This window comes from Pipistrellus hanaki, assembly GCF_964339955.1.
Source record: "Pipistrellus hanaki genome assembly, chromosome: 16".
NCBI lineage: Eukaryota > Metazoa > Chordata > Mammalia > Chiroptera > Vespertilionidae > Pipistrellus > Pipistrellus hanaki.
Window position 1 is genome coordinate 28387874 of NC_140518.1, and position 11462 is coordinate 28399335.

The 11462-nt window shown below is 46.1% G+C and overlaps 1 protein-coding gene across 2 annotated transcripts in view; it reads left to right on the plus strand.

Annotated features, from left to right (window-relative positions):
- Positions 1 to 7164, plus strand: part of LOC311611060 (C-C motif chemokine 2-like) — a 42188-nt gene extending 35024 nt beyond the window's left edge. The window contains exons 1-3 of one of the 2 annotated variants that reach the window (XM_084862795.1): positions 4251 to 4497; positions 5896 to 6007; positions 6397 to 7164. In XM_084862795.1, coding sequence (XP_084718921.1) covers positions 4422 to 4497; positions 5896 to 6007; positions 6397 to 6502 — 294 coding nt within the window. In that variant the 5' untranslated portion in view covers positions 4251 to 4421 and the 3' untranslated portion in view covers positions 6503 to 7164. Of the gene's footprint in view, positions 1 to 4250; positions 4498 to 5895; positions 6008 to 6396 lie in introns of those variants that run through there. The other variant, XM_084862794.1, reaches the window with a different exon arrangement.
- Positions 7165 to 11462: the final 4298 nt, after the last annotated feature.

An 11462-nucleotide genomic window follows, 5' to 3' on the forward strand; every position in this document is an offset into this window, starting at 1 on the left:
TGGGTATAAGTTTGCACTATGAGAGGAAATCTGGAGCAGAGCTGCAAAACAAAGCAGGAATCCTCCTTCCCAGGACCTTAATCTTCTACTCAATTATCATTCCTTAGAAAACACTTAGGAAGATAAGATTTTTCTCTCACAGAGAAGGACCTACTTCCTGACCATCACTTACAGTCATTCATGGCTCAGGTCCCACATTTCCTACGCACCAGACCAAGAAAAAGAGTGGATCTTCACTATGGTGGGAAGCATGCCTATTTCATTAGTTCATGTAGAACCAGAATCTGTCCAATGATAAGTTCTAAATTTTTTCATGAATTAATATGTGAAATGTCCAGCAGATACCTGTTATTCCTCTACTCTTAGTACCAGCACTTTTATGTAATGAGGATGCATCTGCAAGAGGACAACGATGAGGGAAGCTAGTTGAGTTGTGGTTCTCCGAGGATTCACAGAGACTTAAAAATTGGCAGGTACATTGATTCCAGTTCCTGGGTTCAGCAAAGCTCCTGTGGGTAAGGCTAGTTCTCCCAGCCCCAGCTTTGTCATTTGCCCCAAGTGGGGAGAATAGGAAGCTTCTGCACTGAAACCCTGGCCATGGAGAAGAGATAAAGAAACTCTGGCCAGCAAGAGAGAAAGGTCAAATGGCTAATTATTTCCCTCTTGAAGCCCATCCAAAGACCTGTGTTACTGGGGAAAGCCACAAGAAAGTATGTGAACTTTTTCAGCTTCAGAATTCTGAGGAAGAGAGATAAAGAGGCCTGGTGTAAGAAAACTAACCCAAGGTCTCAGTCTCATCTGAATGCTCATGTCCATTTATGAGCACAGAATTAGGAATTCTTGCTGGCCTAGATGACCTCTAGCCTCCCATCCCATATAATATATATACATGTTAGGGACAGCCAGGCAGCTGGACAGGACAGCTGCTGAACTTGGATTTCTAAAGATTGAGTTTATTCCCACAGATTTTTTGCCATTTAGAATCTAGGCTACCCACAGGTTGAGAACCACTGTTGTAGAGAACCACTGCTATAGAGCCTAAGACCATTGGAAAACAGATATTTACATTACGATTCTTACAGTAGCAAAATTACAGTTATGAAGTAGCAACGAAAATAATTTTATGGTTGGGGGTCACATGAGGAACTGTATTAAAGGGGTGATGCATTAGAAAGGTTGAGAACCACTGATTTAGATTAATCCAAAGCCCTTGGCGGACAACTGAAAAAAAAAATGAAGTTACTTACTGATAGAGTCCTCCAACCCAGCAGAGTTACGAAATTATTCCTACTCAGGGAACATAATTTCCCATGAATGTTGGCCAAACACCTCCAAGGCCAAGAGCATCCCAAACTCATACTAACACTTCTGAGACTTCACATCTCCCACATGTGCAACTCATAATCCTGAGAACTGACCCTAAAGTAACATGTTTTTACTTGAGAGTAGTGGGAATATTGGAGAGAAGATCTGGAGGAAGCAATGTGGCCAGAATGCCAAATCCTTTTCTGGTATCCCCTGGCCCTCAAAACCTGTCTCATTTCCTAATAAATATGAAATTTTACCAGTAATCTGGTTACTCTTCTGAGCACATTATATACTGTGGAGAGTGACTACAGCATTTGGACAAGTTCAAGCCTCGGACTAATAAGAGGGCACTGTCCTCTTGTGGCAAAACCACGTGCAGGTCTCAGCTTGGAGGGCTAAGCCCTCCTAGCACAATTACAGCCAAAGGCTATGGTTATAAGCTTGACCTTATGGTTCGAACCTGTGGTCCCAGGTGACTGAGTGAAATAGGCTGAGAGAGGTGCAGCAAGTGCTGCCAAAACAAAGCTTAACAGAGTTCTCAAGTGCATAGAATTAAATAGACTCAAACCCACAAGAGCATGGTAAACATCTTGACCATGCCCTTACTTTGCCTCGTGGGATATGACTATAAAATAAAGACTCGGTTTGCCAGCTGTGGCACTGTCTCTCCATCCAAGAACAGTGTCTTACCTAGCCTCAACTGTATTCCCTTTTCTGTCTTCTTTAATCCTTCACCGCCCCACACCCCCCTCCCCCAACCACCCCTGGCCATTCTGGACGTGGTGCCATATATGTAGATATACTAGTAAATTAACTAATTTAATTCACACAACAATCCTCTAAAGTTTCTCCATGTTAACTTAGTGGAGAGTGGTTAGTAAGTTGTCCATGGTACTTACTAACCTAGTTAGTGGCCAAGCCATCATTCCAACTCAGGAGCCTCATTCCAGAATCCATACTAGACCACCTCACCTGGCCATGGACAGGAAAGAGTAAGGAAGGGCCATGTTTTCTGGCCTCTACTTGCTCCCTTTTCAGCTAATTGGAGATCAATTATTATAGACAAGAGGCCCCCAATGGGGGGGGGGGGGGCGTGATTCAGGGTGAAGCTGGCCAGAGAGAGGGGCCACAGGCAGGTGGCTGGCCCCATTCCTGGTCAAACTCCTGGTTGAACTCGTGATTGAGGGGACAATTTGCATATTAGCTTTTTATTAGATAGGATGGGAGCCTAGAGGTCATCTAGGCCAGCAAGAATCCCTAATTCTGTGCCCATAAATTGACATGAGCATTTAGATGAGACTGAGGACTGAGACCTTGGGTTAGTTGCCTAACCCTAGGCAAGACCTCAGAGTCTCTCTCAATACATCTCTCTGTGCAACCTTTACCAATCAATTAATTTGAAATGCCAGCGTGCAGGAAAAGCCAGGCAAGGATCCTACAGTGCTTCAATGCCAGTATTCAATTCACCACAGTTTAGACTTTAAGTAAGGACCTCATTAAAGACTCCATTAACGGATTCTGCCCCTTGCACCATCTCCTATTATAGGGCCTCATGCTATACCCTGAGGAAATGTATGCTCTTTATTCTTCTCTTCTCTTTCTCTTTGCAATTTTTAGCCATTGAGCACCTCGTCTGCCTTGTGTGCTCAGGAGTGAGGGTGAACTAAGTCTCTGGTTTTTCATGCATGTTCCTTGAATACTTGGGGTGTACAGGTTTAGGGAGCCACCCATTCAGCTTCAAACAGACCACTCCATTACAGTGTATTTGATGAACAGGCTTTTGCTATGAATTCCATTTATAAAATTTAGGGGCTAAAAGAACTGGTTAAGAAATGCACAGGAACCTCCCTACTGTTTTTCCATAGTGGCTGCATTAATGTACATGTCCTCTGCTTTCCTCCGCAGTCTTGTCAACATTTGTCATTTGACACTAGCCATCCTAACAGGTGTGCGGTGGCTTCTCTTTGTATTTCTGGGGAGATGTTTGTCAAACATAACATAGAGCCTGCTAAAGAGAAATTGACTCCTTGGTTTTTAAAAAAAAAAAAAAAAAAGCATTACGATAAGTGCAGAGGATAAAGTAGGTAACATGGATAGGACTGTCCTTCACCTCAGCTCCTTGGTGGCCGTGGCTCATTGGCTTTGAAGATGCAGTTCCAGATGACTAGGTCCTTGGGACCTAACGTACTGCTTGGTGACCATATTATAGACTTGAAATTTGCCAAGAGAGTAGGTCTTAAGTGTTCTCACCACCAAAAAAAGAGGGAGAGGGTAACTATGTGAGGTGATGGACATGAGAGTTAATTTGATTGTGATAATCATTTTATGTGCATGTCAAACCAATGCATCATAACCCTTAAATATATACAATATTTATTTGTCTATTATTCCTCAATAAAGCTGGGGGGGAATGCCCAAAAAGCCCAGGCCAATAAGAGCTCCCCAGTTCTGATGTCCTATGGCACTGAAATTCTGGGGCACTCAGATTCTATGACCACTAGATTGAATAATGGGGGTGAGGTTTCCAGCCAGCCAGCCATGTTCAGAACTGCTGAGATCTCTCCACATCTGGATGGGAGCCATGCAGAAGTCTGAGGCCCCGACCTGGCCTCCCAGGTCCAGAAGACCATGTGAACACAGGGACCGGGGAAGGTTCTCAGTCCTCCTCATCTCTCCATGCCTTCGGTTCCCTTGCTCCTTTCCACACTACAGATGTTTTATCTCTGGAAAAGCAGAGCTCATGAGAATGACCTTCTCAGATTACCGTCCTTGCTCAGTCATTGCACAAGCTCTCTTACTTCCCCACGCTGAGTCCCAGGATGGACAAAAATGTGCCAAATTTCTTTCCGCCTCTTACCCATCTTTAGTCCTTGCCAGGAAGTAGAATTTGGTCATCAATTTAGGTCCTCCCTCGATGACCTGGCCATGAGTTTTCAAAAACAAAGGCTTCCCTGGAAGCTCCCACTCTCTCTATCCTCTTTAAAAGGCAGGCATAGTAGCCCGAGGAGCAGAGAGCCTGAGACAAGCACACACAGATACAACTCCCGCGAGAGGCTGAGGCAAGCACAAACACTGATAACTTCCACCCTGAGGCTGCATCTGCACTCTCCAGCATGAAGGTCTCCGCAGTGCTCCTGTGCCTGCTGCTCACCGTGGCCGCCCTCACCACCCAGGTGCTCGCTCAGCCAGGTAAGCCCCCTCAGATAGCTGACCACCTCCTAACTAACTATCACACCAGGCCCCATGAGTGGTGTGATAACCTGACCCTAACCCTAACCCTAACTATAACCCTAACCTAACCTAAGAAGTGCCCAACCTCACAATCAGTGGAAGAGAGACCCAAGTCAGTCCCACATTCCTTTCTGACATGGGTATTGAGAGAGACAGAGCATATCTATGATCTGGCTGCCTTTACAGTGTTTAGGGAAGGGGCACACAAAAGAAAGACCTTCTCTTACTGTGGGCACCGTGGGCAGCTGGGGTAGGGCTATAAGGAAAATAATTGCTTGATTAGAGGCCCAGACTTTGCACGGGACTCCAGGACTGCTTTCAGAAATGGTGGAATAGAGGAAGGATGTGAGGTTCCAGGGGAATCTCTTGAGGTGACTTATTTTGAGTCTGCTGGGGGGGAGGGGAATTTAGGAGTTTATATCAACTCATTCTTTATGCTCTGATGACTTAGATGTACCGCGTGTTATTCATACGAATAAGATCGTGCATGCTGTGGTAACAAACAACCCTAAGGACCAGTAACTTGAAACTAGAAAGGTTAATTTCTTACTCGTGCAGAATGTCTATGGTGTATGGACTAGTCCTCCTGCTTCATACGCTCAGGATCCTAGGCTGATGAGCAGCCACCTTAGAGAGCCTTGCTCCTTCCCGTGACAAAGGGGAAGCTAACTCTTGGGGTTCTTGCACTGGAAACTACTAACTCCAGCTCAGAAATGACACTTGTCACTTTGGCTTCTCACTCACGGGTCCAAACTAGTTACTGGCTTTAACCAACCAAAAGTGGCCAAGAGATGCAAGTGTACCATGCGTCCAGAAAGCAGAGAATGGGGACATTTGGTGAACAGTCCTATGATTGGCACACAGCTCCATAGCCCTGTAACGACACAGTTAGAGCGCACTGCACTGATCAGGCTTCTTCTACACGTTGCCAGTGGTGACAGGTCCTCACTTTCAGCAGGCGATCACAAGTCACAGGCAGAAGTATAGGACCTCAGGAGCTGATGAACTCTACTTTATTCTCTTGTATTTTCTTGCTTTCTCCTAAATTGCCTTCCTCCCTCCCAAAGGCATGCTTTAACAGAGTTACAGCCCTAGCCGGTTTGGCTCAGCAGATAGAGCATGTGTGGGCCTGTGGACTGAAGGGTCATGGGTTCAATTCCAGTCAAAGTTACATGCCCGGGTTCTAGGCTCGATCCCAATTAGGGGGCGTGCAGGAGGCAGCCCATCAATGATTCTCTCTCATCATTGATGTTTCTATCTCTCTCTCCCTTCCCCTCTGAAGTCAATAAAAATATATAAAAACAGCGACATAGTATTAGTGGTTCATCCTTTCTCTCATTTCTCCCGCAAATTCAGGTAACGTCCCAACCGTCTGCTGCTTCGATATGGCCAGCAAGAAGATCCCAAATCAGAAACTGCAAAATTACACAAGAATCTCCGACAGCAGATGTCGCCAGAAAGCTGTGATGTAAGTAGGCAGAGCTCACCCACTCTCTCCCCACTCAAACGTTCATTTCTAGGGGGCAGAGGTCAGGAATTGCTTCTGAGTTACTTGGAATCATAGACTCCGAATTGGACTCTCTCATCCAATTCATAGATTTTTCACTTCAGGGCATTTTCACACTTAGCTCTGTCTGCAAGCTTGTCCAGGTCATACCAGTTCCTTCCAGTAAAGAGCAAGGGTGTCTTACCTGGGCCATCAAGAGCAGCAGGAAACCCCAGAGCCCCATCCTTCCTCTGTCCCCTTCCTGCATGGCAGCCCCTCCACCCCATAGCAGATGGTCCTGGAAATGCGGGGGTTAAATGGACACAATTTTCAAAGTGGATCCTTCTAATCGCTTTCCCTCTCTCCCACAGTTTCAAGACCAAACTGAACAAGGAGATCTGTGCTGATCCCAAGACTAAGTGGGTCCAGGATGCCATGAAGTACCTGGACAGAAAAGCCCAAACTCCAAACCCATAAATATTGACTGTTTTGAGACCAAACCAGAGCTTGAGAAATGCTTGATTCATCTTCCTCCCTCCACACCCCATCCCTCAGTCCCTTGTCATTGTCCCCCTACCACCTCCCGCCCCCGTCTTCCTAAGAAGTGATCTGAGATAATCTCATCATCCCCTCCAAAGGAATGGCTTTTATTTAATAATTAACAAATTATTGTATTTAAATTATTGATGTTTTTAATATACTTTTAGTTGATTTCAGAGAGGAAGGGAGAGGAAGAGAGAGATAGAAACATTAAGGATGAAAGAGAGCCTGCTGCATGCCCCACACTAGGGATCAAGCCCAAAACTTGGGCACATGCCTTGACCAGGAATCAAACCGTGACCTCCTGGTTCATAGGCCAGTGCTCAACCACTGAGCCACACTGCCAGGCTACTGATGTTTTTAAACTTACCTGCCGTGAATACTGTTTGTTTTTAACATGTAAAGCTTTGGTCAGGTCCTTTCTCCTCTGTGATCCCCAATCCAGTCCCCCAGCCCAAAGTGCTATGTTCTTATTCTCCTCCCTCCCTCAAAACTTGTAAAGGTCCTGGCAAAGATATGAACATGTTATGTATTTTTAAGAAGAGGTGTGACTCATATTGTTAACTAGAAATAAATATTATTTTAGGAATACAGAAACCTGTATTTTGTGTTACAGTCAGCAGTTGTATTATTGTGGGAAATCCGCATTGAGCTGGGAGGTAGAAAGGTAGGGGTGACACGTATAGTTATGGGGGTGGGAACTGTGTTTCTGAGAAATGAAGCTTCAGCTTGGCTGGCTTTCAACGGGATTCAGGATAAAACTGACAGGACCGGACAAACCTTCTGTACTCCTCTGACTCCGGTCCCCAAGAGTGGCTTCCCAGACCTCAGCAGGACCCTCCCCACCGCTTTTTTCCTGGCCAACCTTACGCTTGCCCAAAGTCTCTACTGTGACCCATTGCAGCAGCCTGTGATACCCTCCCCGTGCCTGACTTGCTCCTCTGAGTGTCCTCCCGCCCAGAATACACAGGCAAATTGCAGGAAGGCGAGGTGATCCCTTGACAAGGGGGTCAGCCAGACTAAGGCTTTGCAGGCACTGAAAGAGGCATAAGCCTGGAACTTAAACTAGGTCTTGATGGATGAACAATGATCACAGTGTTTTATTTTATTTTTGTTGTTGTTGATCCTCACCCAAACCCAAGGATATTTTTTCATTGCTTTTCTTTTCTTTTTCTTTTTTTTTTCTTTTTTTTTTTTTAAGAGAGAGAGAGTGGAAGGGAGGAAAGGAGAAAAATATCAATGTGAGAGAGACACATCAATTGGTTGCTCCCCCGGTGCCCCAAACAGGGCTGGGGATGGAACCTGTAACCAAGGTACATGCCCTTGACAGGGAATCAAACCTGCATCCCCTTGGTGCATAAGCGGATGCTCTAACCACTGACGCACACCAGCCTGGGCTATCAATGTGTGTTTTTCAAGCTGGGTGGAAGCCCATTGGAAAGGTGGCAGGGTTCGGGTCTGAGTGAAATGGTGGGGAAATTTGGGAAGAAAAGTTGAGGCCAATCTGTGAAGGTGGGAGTTTGAGCTCCATTCAGAGAGTAATGAGTAGGAGAAACATATCATTTTTACCACCCAAATTAGGACTTTTAAGAATAGAAGGAGGCACCATTAGTAATTATGCTGGGACAACAGATATACCCTGTTTCCCCGAAAATAAGACAGTGTCTTATATTAATTTTTTCTCCCAAAGTTGAGCTAGGTCTTATTTTCAGTGGATGTCTTATCTTTCCATGCGCTGGGTCTTATTTTCGGGGAAACATGGTACTAGTAAATGAACACAGTCCCAGGCAAACCTGAGCATCTAGCCACCTGAGTACCAATAGGCATTTCAAGTTTGGATTTGGCAGGATAGTAGAGTGGCATGATAGAGGGTCTTCAGGAGTCATAACCATGTGGCGAAGGGCCAGATGGGAAGGGGAAGGGAAGAGCAATTAGCACGGTATTGCAATGTATAGGCAAGAGGTGACGGACAACAGAATCAGGGCATGGGAGATGGGAGGGGAGAAGCAATTGTGAGAAGAATGCGACTAGGTGAAAGGGAAATGCCGGATGTTGTGACTGGAGATGCAGGACTGGTGACACAGAAACCTCTGTAACTCCATAATGCTGCTGAGACCCAGACAATGCACTTCTCTTCCTCATTCTTCCCCTCCTCAAGCTTAAGAGCTTCTAACCACGTGGACAAGACCTCCGCTTCCTGTAAGCAACTCAAATCAGGATTCCTCTGCAGCCTATGAACTCAGCCTGCATTTCTGTCAGTCATGCGGCCCCCTATGCCTGGGCACAGAGACCAACTACAATATGTCCACAAGGTAAAAAAAAAAAAAAATCATAGGTGCCCTGCTGGTAGAACTCCACGTGGTGTAAGGCTGCCAGTATGGAGGGTCAGTTGCCCACTGTGTCACATTATGTCCAGCAGGGTCACTGCATCGTGTAGCTCCGGGAACACCATTCACACCAAAGTCCCTTTGGCCCACAATTTGGGATGCCCTTGACACAGGCAATGTTTTATCCCTAAATCAGGTCTCTCTCACTATGTTACTTTGGGCCTTGATTGTCCCATCCATAATATGAGGATAATCATGTTTTAGGAAAGAAAGGAAGGAATTTAACACATGACCCCCAAATGATTTCCTGCACTAAGCATACTTTCTCTTAGAAAACATTATTATCTTGCTCTGGCCGGTGTGGCTCGGTTGGTTGGAGCATCATCCTGAGCACCTCCGAAGGGTTCAAGTTCTGGTCAAGGTACATATCCAGACTGTGAGTTCAGTTCCCGGTTGGGGAATATATGGAAGCCAACCAAGTGATGTTTCTGTCTCTCTAAAATCTATTTTAAAAAAACACATATCCTTGGGTGAGGATTTTTTATTATTATTATTGATTTTTTACAGAGAGGAAAAAAAGAGGGATAGAGAGTTAGAAACATCGATGATAGAGAAACATCAATCAGCTGCCTCTTGCACACCCCCTACTGGGGATGTGCCCACAACCAAGGTATTATACATGCCCCTGACCGGAATCGAACCTGGGACCTTTCAGTCCGCAGGCCGACGCTCTACCACTGAGCCAAACTAGCTTCGGCGAGGATTATTTTTTTAATATACTATCTTCATCCATTGGGGCAGGTAAGGCTGGGTGAAGGTTCTGCATTCACACTCCCAAGTCAGACAGAGGCCAAGGTGATTGCACACCAACTACATCTCAAAAGAGCCTTTCTGGGAAGCTTCTCCATGAGAGCCTCCAGTGGAAGCATGGACCCCAGGAGCCATCAGAGAGCTTCTAGTGGCTACCACAGAATGGCTCTCGCTCAGAACAATCACTGCACCCCACTCCGGTGCAACAGGGGTCCCTGTCTCTCCTGCAGCTTAGCAGACTTCAGCCCCAAATGCCAAGTAGGGATGCACCTCCAAATGTTAGCATGTCCAGGAGGCAGGCAATATCCATGGGGTGGCCACAGGACGCCTCCCTGGGATCAGCAGACCCTCTGATGCCAGAAAATCTTGAAGAGAGGATTAGGAAGGGAGAGAAGAGGAGGAGAAATGCCTTTAACTTGTGAAAGACTAAAGATAATTTGCTCACATCCCCTTTACCAGTGGTCGGCAACCACAGCTCACAAGCCACATGCGGCTCTTCTTCAAAATAGACTCGCCCCGGCCAAAAACCGACTTCTGGGCATGGGCCACAGAGTTTCAATTGCACTGTACGTGCACGGCCAAAGAGCCGCATGTGGCTCGTGAGCCGCGGTTTGCCAACCGCTGCCCTAGGCCAAGCTCTCTCTTTTCTCTTTCAAGAAATTCCTAATCCAATTCACCTCTAACTGGGCACAGCATCGTCTGCCCCTAGAATATAAAATTGTGGGCACAGGGCAGTGGAGATATTTAAGCCTTCTGATGGCACCCTGATCCCAACGAGAAAGCAGAGATGGCACCAAATGGGAAGCAAACTCTTACATGAAAATTGTCATTCAAAGTGTGCTGGACAGTGTGGAAAGCAGGACGGGGCCTAGAGAGAATGTGCAGGTTTCAACCAGTCCCACAGGAAGCTTTAGGGCTGGGACAACCCAAATTGGGATGAGGGCCCAGATGTTTGCACTCCCATCTCAACCAGTCACAGATGTGGGCTGCTCTCGGGGAGGGGCAGAACTCTGGGCAAGGCACTCTCTCCGCCAAGGGCAGGTCTCACACAGCTGAGAGCTTTAGGCCGCCTGCGTGAAAGGAGCACTCCAGGTCCTGGGAAGAAATAAGATAAATAGCACACCAGGGAACCGGGACCCGCCCGTTGGGCGGTTCAGATTCACTTGTTTATCTAATACATCCCAGGACACTTCTCCAGAATCTAATCAGACCCCTCTTCTCAGGAAATTTGCAAAAGAAACATTAGTAGGGTGAACCACTCCTCCCTCCCCCAAATTGCTGCAACTGGTCATGAGACTATGATATTGTGATTGCCAACCAATGATCATTGTTGCCTATTCAATGTCAACAAAAATCCCCAATTTAATGGAATATTTTTCCTCAAAGAATCAGGGCTTCCAAAAATCCTGAGCACTGAGTTGTGGGGGATAGGAAACAAAAATTTCCCCAACTAGGTTGCTGGGAGTGATGGTAAATGGGGTGACTCCTACTTCCATCTCTTGATACTTAGATCCATGAATTTACCTACTGGGGATACAGCATCATGTAATCATTGATTTGAGAGATATATATAGAATCCTAGAGGATGGTACTCTATTCTTGCAAGATGTTTTTCCAAGCTGGTGCTTCTGCTGTGCCTTCAACAGGACATTTTATTCTATCAGGCCAAAGCTCTGGGTAATGTAGTTGCCTGGTAGGGTCAGTGGATGTCATGGGCATATGCCCGGTGCTGACCCTCATTTTCTGTAAAAGATATCTCT